General features: G+C 43.7%; 1 protein-coding gene across 1 annotated transcript in view; it reads left to right on the top strand.

Moving 5' to 3' along the window:
* The window catches only part of FKBP14 (FK506 binding protein 14), a 14,071-nt gene extending 6,862 nt beyond the window's left edge, over nt 1–7,209 (top strand). The window contains exon 4 of the mRNA XM_019535441.1: nt 6,271–7,209. Within this exon, the coding sequence (XP_019390986.1) occupies nt 6,271–6,429 (159 nt within the window). The 3' untranslated portion in view covers nt 6,430–7,209. The remainder of the gene's footprint in view (nt 1–6,270) is intronic.
* The last annotated feature ends 2,789 nt before the right edge of the window (nt 7,210–9,998 follow it).

Raw genomic sequence — 9,998 nt, 5'->3', positions numbered from 1 at the left:
GCTATAAAATATAGCTAACTTTTATGATGAGCAAAAATATCCATGGAGGGAATAGAATGAGACTAATTCATATTCCTTTGAATTAGAATTGAACGCATTTGCTGGAACTGGAAACCTAATCTAATGCAATAACGCTCTGTTTATAAGCCAGCATGGCAAGATATCTATATTCAGTAAAAGTTCTGTTATCTGGCATCTTACACTAACCGGCATGCTGGCTTGTAAGGTAAAATGAAATCAGAAGTGCTCACTATGGCACTTCTAGTTTCTCAGAGCCCCCATGACTTGGGGCAAAGCAGCCTGTGCTGCTGAGCCTCCACGGCCCAGGGGCTCCGCAGGAAGGGCAGCGATGCTGCGAAAGGGGTGGTGGGACGCCCCAGATATGGCGTGAGAAGCAGCGGCTGGGGCCACTCAGTTAACTGGCATATTTTGTTATCCAGCATTCCCTGTTCCCAGGGGGTGCCAGATAACAGAGCTTTTACTGTACCATATTTACTCAGATATAAGACAACCCTGATTGTAAGACAGCTCCAACAATAATTGGATTCTATATATGGAAAATTTATAAATTTGTTCTTTACCAGGTATAGAATCTAATTATTGGAGGTTTGCTTTAAATCTATCCCTCTTGTACTGCTACAGCTGATTTAAATTAAATCTGGGGGGTCAAATGGCCTTCTTGTCCTCTGCTCCCCCCCAGCTTTTTCCCCCTGCAGGTCCTTCCCCTACCTCTTGCTCTCAGACCCTGCTTTCCCTGAGCACATGGACATGAAAACAAATTTGAAAACACTGACAGATGAATGGACACATCTTGTCTTTCTTTTTTTTTAACGGATGCTTTAGCCCAACTGCAAATATACTTTTAAGCAACACTTTTGTACATCCTTATATAGAGTACAAATTGCATGATACTCGCCCAAAGGCAAAAAGCACATAATTTACCATATAGTTCATTGGGCTGGGCCTGAGGAGAGGCAAAAGCATTTCAAGCCACAGTGACCCCATAGCTCAGCAGTGCACAGTATATGTGTATACTCTAGATATGCCCTCACAAAGGATTCACGTGCTAATTAGCCCCTGACTCGCAACTGGAACTAGGTGTCCTTGTCATAAACCCTGGAATCCTCCAAAAATGTATGTGCCAGATGAGGTGCAGGGCAGCCTGGTTCAACTTCACCTCACGGAGGGCAGGGTCACAGTAATCATATCTGACAGGTTGAGGAGATGGGGTAACAAAGGGATTCTGGGTGAACTGATTGGGGCCCTGTTTGATGTTTCCTAGACATTTAAGGCTGGTGAAGAAACAGGAGTCACTGGAAATAGGAAAGAGCTGTGGGAGCAAAGAGAAAGTAAAAATGTATTCAGTGTAGTAGCTCACTATGACTTGGAAAAAAGTTGGCACTGAGGAGGACTGAGCACAATGAGCACTACTCAACTACTGTATTTTTTTATTCAGATGGGCTGCACTCGCCTATCCTTGTGGAGATACCACCATGAGGTGGTTTTCGGCTCAGGTTGTTTTACTTACCTGGCAGGGGAGATACCCTTCTTCTCAGCTTTGAATGACTTGGTATAGTTAGAAGGTGGAGATCTGTCCATTGCACTACAGGCAAGTACCCCTGCAAGAGTCTACAAATGGCTCCAAATGTGAGAGTCTCAGCTACACAATTTATGGTAATGGGGGATTGCTCTTGGACTTTCCCTCTAGCTTGCTCCTTCAGCCTTTGGGCTAGGAGCAAGTGAAACGCAGGGGCATCCAAACTCCAAGGCTTCTAGGTTTTGGGCTTGCACATAGAATGTCTGCCATGGATTTGGGAATATCAGAAGCCACAAACTGAAGAGTCTAGGAGGTAGGATACTTGCCAGTGGTAACACCACACAGACTTTAACAATTGAGCTTGCTCAGTTGATGCAGTTTGAAACTGATTTGGCCTGACATGAAATTAAAAAAGAAAAGTGGTAGGTAGGTTCCCAACAGCATCTTGGCCCTTGGCTAAGATCAAGCATTTTTGGCACCAAGGGGAAGATGTCAGCACTGGCTCTGGCCCTCCTGGTGTCAGCTTGGTATTGCATTATCTCTAGCCCAGTGTCCATTGCCTGTAGAGAGAATACCCACTTGTTTTTCTTTAAGGGCCAAAGAGGCTCCCGTCAGCATGTTTGCCTGATATGGCCGTGTGTTTTATAGTTATGTTCCACATTTTAATCAACTTCATAGTTGATTACTGTTACTGAGCACATGCTGCTTTTGGCAGCAGTTTAACTATAGACAGTGTTCAAGCAGCTTTTCCCTCTGTGCTGATGGAGGGGGAAATAACTTGTCTCAGACTTGAGTAAATATTGTATTAACGTCTATGTCTGTACTAAGCACTTAAGTACCCCAGTCCACAGACTGAGACTTTGTAGTGGTGGAGAGACTTGTATGTCCTTATGATCCTCAGAACTGTCAGAATCTTAAACTCCTGGCGGGGTCACCCATGACAAACAGGCCTGAGGGAAGGTTCCAGATAAACCATAGTCCTCAGCGATGGATCAGGCAGAAAATGATGTCAGGATTTCAATGGCTGTAAAAATTAAAGAAGGCTACATCTTGTCACTAGGCTCAGATAGTCTACCTTGTCAAGATCGTGTGATTGCTGTTTCTGCACGCCAGCGTCCTCACATTAAACAAAGCCATGCATGTGTGGCTATCGCAGGAAACAACACACTGTCCTGTACTAACCTCTAAAAGCCCTGTAGCCATGGACCAGTGGTGACAAATTTAGGAACTAGTAAATCTAGCAATCTCCAGCCACAAATCTACACTTGGGCAACAGTAGCCTGATGGTCATCTTGCACCTGGGTTGAGACAGATGTGCAATTTGGCAGCTGCTACCGTGACTGAGCGGTCCTATTCAGGATCCCTTCTGCTCATCCCACATGAAGAAGGTGTTAGAAAAGTTGCCTTAAACCTAGGTTTTCTTATCTGTTCCTGGTTGGATAATTGTGTCCAGTGGGATCACTCTCTCTGTGATTGAAAACATCATAAGACAATGGTTTTTGCAACATGGACAAGATGACCAGATGAAGGTCAGCTGAGGGAAGAGGTTGGAGGCTATATCTTATTCTAGAAGAGGAAACCAGCCCAGGACAGATGTGTTCATAGCGTTGGCTTTACCACCAAGAATCACCTCCTCAGTCAATGTATGGAGCTCCCTGTGGGCATTAATAAATGTCCTATGACCCTCCATCTTAAGCTCAGGAACAGCCAGTATGTTACCATCATCAGTGCATATGCCCCAATGCTCAACGCTGCTGCTGATGTCATTTCTACTCCAACCTTGGCTATGCACTGACTAATACTTGCAAGGAGGACAAGATCATTCTCCTCTGACTTGAATGCCAGAGTTGGATGTGACCTGGAACTCTGGAGTGGCACCATTGGGAACTCCAGCAGCATCCTGCTGAACTATTGTGCAGACCGTGGTCTTAAGGCATAGTGACAAATACAAGACCACCTGAAGACACCCTTGCTTTAAGCACTGGGACCTCCTCAACTATGATATTGTTAGAGTCCATAATCAAATGATGTCTGTATCATGTGAGAAACCAATGGCTACTGGATAGATCACTGTCTTGCAGATCCATTTTGAACATCGAACTTGCTCTGAAATACTGAAGACAGCCAAAAGCAATGTGAAAGGCACTCAATACCAAATCTCTTCAAGATCCAAAAGTCTATAAGGATCTCCAGCAGAGTCTCCATGAAAAACTGTGTCGTGTCCACAAGGAAGGCAACACTGAGGAACTCTTGGAAGAGGTATAAAAACACCATGCACATGGCCTATGCTGAATCCATTGGCTACTTCACCAAGACTGGCTCGACGAAAGCAGTGCCAAGATCCAAACCCTTCTCTATTGGTCAAGAAGGGCTCATTCTGTTTAGCAAGATGATACCTCATTCCAGCTGAAAGAAGAGATATATCAGCTTTTCATAGCCAAAGCTCAAAGGAGGATCTGAGAAAACAAAATTAGTGGTGGCAAGATAAAGTCAAGGAGATCCAGATCTATGCTGACAAAGATGACATGCACAGCTTTTTCCAGGCACCGAAAACAATCTAAGACCCAACTCCCACTGGTTCTACTTTCCGGTGATCACAGGATGGCTCAGTGCTTCTCAAAGACAATTAATCTATCCAAACAAGATGGAAAGAGCACTTTGAGGCACTCCTGAATCATGAGGCAACTGTGATGGATACCACCATTAAGAGATTAATTTGTCACCTGAACTAGAATCAAGCAAGGATGTGTCACCAACTCTGCTTTCCATTTTTTGACAGTCATCCTGGTTTTCATTAACGACCATCTTCTTTCCAGAATTGTTACAGAATACTGAAGGGATGGACCTTCAATCTAGGATGTTTTCACCTGAAGGTCAAAGTATTCAAAACAACCATCCTTTACCGTCAACATGCCCACAACAGTGCCCTCTTTGTACTTACTGAGGAAAACCTTCAGACTATTTTGTATGTTTTCAGAGAAACCTACTGAACTTCGGGTCTCTCTCCAACATTGAGAAGTATTTAATGTTTTATCTGTCTCCCCTGGTCACGAATATGACCTCCTTCCCCAAATTACAATTGAAGCAAAGACTCTGAAGGAATTTGAGCACTTCCCCTACCCAGTATCCACCTCTGCTAGAGAGTAAACATTGTTGAGGAGGTCCAGCACAAGATCTGGCGCACAAGTGCCCCCTTTGGGAAATTGTTTTGATGTGCTTTTTATTCATCACAATATCTTGAAAGAAACCAAGATCCAGATCTACAATGCAGTCATCATCCCCACCCTCCTCTAGGATGTGAAATGTGGGTGGCCTACTGTCATCATCTCAAGAGCCCGGAGAGGTATTACCAACAATATTATCTCCGGAAAATCCTCCACATTAAATAGGAAGATTGCTGCACAAATGTCAGCATCCTTGCTGAAGCAGAGATTACCAACATTTAATCAGCAATCCTCAAGCACCAATTTTGCTTGACCAGACATTGTATATGGATGCCAGGCTTTTGATTCCCAAAACAAGTGCTCTACTCCCAGCTTAGTAAAGACCTGAGATCTCATGGTGGGCAGAGGAAACGCCATAAGAAAACATTGAGCGTATACATCAAGAAAAGGGATGCCAACATCAAGAGTTGGGAAAACTTGTTGCCAACTGAGTCCAATGACATTGCAACCTCAACCAAGCACCAGTCCATTTCAAGGTGACATGTTTTGCCCTCGAAGCCGAAAAGAGGGTGGAGGAATTCTCCCCTGCAGAAAGATCCGCAACTTCTGCGGATGGATCTGTAGCTCAAGGGTGGGACTCTTAAGTCGTCTCAAGACTTATCAATGAGCTATAGTAGAGATCATCCTCAAATTCAGGGATTGTTGACTGTGACTTAAGCATCGAGCATAAAATAACATCCTGAAGTGAATAAGACAGAAACTGAGCCATGTATGGTTAAGCCATATGACCGATGGTCAACATTAAACAATGTTTTGGTCATTCTGGAGCAAGTGAGCTATAACTACTTAAAAATGGGCAATATTCATTTTACCTGGTGAAAAGCATGGCACGTTAGACCTCTGAGGATTTCAAGTTGCTAAACCTCAGACAACAGAATGAGTGTTGATTTTGTTATTGAAAATGCAATTTAACTGTATACTAGCTTAACTGGTTAGGGTTAGGATATGTATTTATTAGATCCTGCCATTGCCATTGCCTGTTTGTTTTTGTTGCATTTTTGTTGTTTGTTTGTTTGCTTCTAAGACTAAACATTTTAATTCCTATCTAGTAGCAAATTCCTATTCTAGTAGCAAATGCTGACAACGAACAGGTAGGTTCAGTAGGTAGCAAAGATCTGAGGTAGGTTTCTTTTTTTGTATTGACATGTTGCTAAATATCTATATCCAAAGACAGTGCTTTGTTACCTAAATAGTTGGTAGCCAGAAATTTCCATTGTCTAGTTTTTTTTCACTTTCCAGCATAGACGCAAGACTACAGGATATATTTTTATTATTAATTTTTCAGATGCTGTAGCTTTTTGGGGTAACTTGAACCTACTGTTTTCGTTGCCTCTCATACAAAAGACCTTTTTGTCCTTGCTAAACTGAGCTGAACTATCCATTAGATATGTCTGTTATCCCCTTTGAGACATGAGCAATAGATATTTATTACCTAATGCCACTTGGCAAATATACTGTTTATTCATGTGCCCATTGAGATGATTATTAATATCCTACCATGTCTAATAGGTGAAAATGTATTTGAAGAAGGAATTCGAAAAGCATGGAGCAGCAGTAAATGACAGCCAGCATGATGTTTTGATTGAAGACATCTTTGATAAAGAAGATGAAGATAATGATGGGTTTATATCTGCTCGGGAGTTCACATACAAGCATGATGAGCTGTAGAGAAGCCCAGCCTAATTCTCCATGTCACAGAGGTGGCAGTGACTTACAAATTGTCTAGCTTTGTAAAATTTTTAATTCAGCATTTGGAGCTGACAAATGGAATGAAAAAACATTCTGTTTTTCTATACAAAAAGGGACTTGTGTTGATGATCCAGAAATGTTTTTAACTATTTTTAGATATTAAAACAAAGCCTCTTTTGTAAATCTTTTGAACTGCTGCACCTGGCAGCAATAGTGTTTCATTTACTTTGTATTAATTTATTTTGCAGTTATGAAACCAACATGTGATATAACAAATATTGCTAAAAAATCAGAATCCAGCTTAATGCTTACTTTGTATTGGTTTCTTATGTGCTAATGACAAATATTTGGGTTATTTTCTATGATAGTATACTTCTTTATTTAATTTTTAATTTATGGCCTAATTATTTCACCTTGCTTTTTCTATGCAAATCAGAGTTTGAAGAACAGAAGCAAAATGTGCCACGATGTTAATAAGAGGTACACTGCAAAGGTCAGACAGTTCTCGTTGGTCTTTCCAACTCTAGTAATATAATGTAATCTACCTGTATGTGAACAGGAAAATTACAGATATCCGATCATTTATTTTTGTAAGCTTATTAGTGTGTGCCTTATGTGCCTAAGCCAACTGTGTATCTTGTATTTATTGTGGTGCTATGATCTAGAGTCTAAGGGGGAGTTAGAGATCAGCAGGGGTTTGGGGCTTAGTTTTGTTGGGTTTTTTTTAACTATTACATAATAACATTGCAGTTTGGTTGAGCTGGAGGCAGAATTTGTGTGTGCAGTCTGTGAAAATTGCAAGTTATAGAACAACAAATAACTCTTTTAAGTAACTTATTGCTTATCTTTCAGAAACACAGGAACATAGGACTAAAAGGGCCCTTGGGGCCATTGATAAACACCTCGTTTGCAGGCAGTTATTTACCTAAATAATCCCCAATATCTCCACTTCAAACTCTCATACACAATTATGTTCATGCAAAAAGACTACACCTTTGTCTTCATGACCTCTTTGGCCTTCCACCAAATGCTAAAACCTTATGTTTCTCTGACATTAGGTAAGAAGGTATCCTAAAAAGAGCCCCATTACAGTAGCTCAACTGCTGTGTCACTGTCTTATAGAACTTCTATTTTGCCATTACCTATTAAAAACACAGTTTAATGTTAAAAGGGTATATACTGTATGTTTCTTACAATGTTCTGAGAGTGGTATGAAAATAAGTTAAATAAGGGTCCTGACTTTTTAAGCAATAAAGTCATTTAGAAATACATACATAGGGTATAAAACCTGTTATGATACTTTGTCTTGGTATAAAATATTCATAAGAAAGGTATTTAAAGACCCCTGCATGACAGGCCAGTAATCTGACATGTTAGTGTAACATGGAATGGTAACTACATGGCTGGAGTCAGGTTTAGATGTTTAATTGTTGCCCTAGTTGTAAAGAAGTGATTTCAGTACCTTTGAGAAGGGTTGTGATTTGACCTAGGCTTCCCTTGCTGGTGTGTTTAGTTGTCTTGCTTCTGTTTTAGGCCAAGAGCTGGAGAAGCCTACAGTCAAATGGATGGGACAGACCATGTGCTCCCTGCTGCATTTGAATAGGCTCCTGAACTTGGAGAAAAAGATTTCAGGATGTTTAAAAGCATGAGATCATGACTTGCATGGAGATGGCTATTCAGACATGGAGAGTACATTTTACAACTGGGCATAGGATATTCAGGCTGGTAAATTCAGTGCTTGGGGGTTGGTGTAACAGAATTTTCCTTGTTGTCACTTCCGGTAGGGGCAGCAATTGGCATCCTAGCCTATGCAGTTGGACCAAAAAGTTCAGAGATTTGTGGGACATTTGTGCTATGGAATTCTGGCACAATCCAGCATAATGCACCCAGATAGACTTGGACCTAATGAATACTGAATCCTACAGGATGGAGAGGTAGAAACCCTTGTGTAAGGTATATGTAGCACTACGGCTGTCAATAACCATTAACATCCATGATTAACACGTTAATTGGTTCTTGCATTAATTTTTGTAACGCATTAATTGTGCACATGGTTTTGGAGCCTGTGCCTGGGCTCTGCTCCACTGCCATCATCGCCGCCTCTGGGCTGCCCAGTAGGGCACTGGTGGCAGTGCAGAGGACCACAGGGCAGCCCAGGTGTGGACTCCTGACTGCTGCAGCAGGAAGGCGGTGGGGGCGGGGTGGCAGCGTGCACAGACACACAAGCAGTCTCAGCATGCACATGGCCAGGAATGCAACCCAACAGAATGTAGAGCAGCACCCAGCAAGTAAGTTTATGGAGGGGAAGGGATGGAGGGATCAGGTGAATGGTGGAAGGGACCAGGATGTGGGGCAGACCAAGGCCCCCGCAATGAGGGAGGGTGTAGGGCTGGGGTAGAGTCTGGGTTGAATGGGGCCCCAGGGCCAGGGTGGGTTTTGGGATGGAGCTGCATGAGGCTCGTCCACAGGTTTAGGGGGGCACAGCTCCCTGCCGCTGCACACACCCCAGGGGGAGGCACGGGGGCATGTATCCCCTGAATTTCTGCATGTGGCAGAGGTGGGCTGCCCTCTGTGAGCTGGGGCTCTGCGCCGTGCTGCCTTTGTCCTGGGAGCCTCCCTCCACTGGGTGGGCAGGGGACACATGGCGCAGCCAGCATGCGGCTCCTAGCACAAAGGCAGCAGGGCACAGAGCCCCAGCCTGCAGTGGGCTGCCGGCCTCCACCATGAGCACAAATCCAGGGAGCACATGCCCACCATGCCTCCCCTGGGGGTACACACAGTGGTGGGGAGCCACCCTGCCACCTCCCCCGTCCTGTTCCCCACCCCAGCAGTGGGGCCCCATTCACCTCAGCCCCTGCCCCACTCCCTCCCTCATCATGGGGTTCTCAATCTACCTCCCACCCCTTCCCTCTCCCCCGGCCCTTTCCTTCCACAGTCTTACCTGCTAGGCATTGGTCTACACACTGCCTGGTTGTGTTCCTGTAGGGTTACCATATTTCCAGTTTCAAAAAAGAGGGACACCTGTTGGGGTGGGGATATGCCCCTGCCCCTTACTACCAAGCCACAGCCCCTCCCCCCACCCCCAAGCTCTGCTGCTGCACCTCACTCCTGCCCCACAGTACCCTGCATCCTGCCAGGGCATGCGGGGACCCCTCGCCTCCCTGGGCACCAAACCCCACACACAGCCCCCCAGACCTTCACAAATTCCCCTCCCCTACACACCCACACCCACTCCCCAACTATGCAAAGTACCTTATAATTTGCATAATTTTTGGTTTTTCTGCACATAATTTTGAGTTTTTAGCTGTGCAATTAAAATCACGATTAATTGTGTCTACTTTTTTTAATCGCGTATCTAATCATGATCAAATTTTTAAATAGGTGCTACACAGGACTGTCAAATTATCTTCATGTCAGATAGTCCTAAAGTAAGCTGCAGAACACGAGTACAAAGATATTGGGGTGCATGAGGAGTTATTTAGGGAGATATTGAGCAATGACATGGACTCTTGGCTTTAGCCAGAGCACTTCACCCACCCCCAAATTAG

Source organism: Crocodylus porosus, unplaced genomic scaffold (assembly GCF_001723895.1).
Source record: "Crocodylus porosus isolate Cpor-Errol unplaced genomic scaffold, CroPor_comp1, whole genome shotgun sequence".
In the NCBI taxonomy this organism is placed as follows: domain Eukaryota; kingdom Metazoa; phylum Chordata; order Crocodylia; family Crocodylidae; genus Crocodylus; species Crocodylus porosus.
This window is presented reverse-complemented; position numbering and strand designations above follow the sequence as displayed.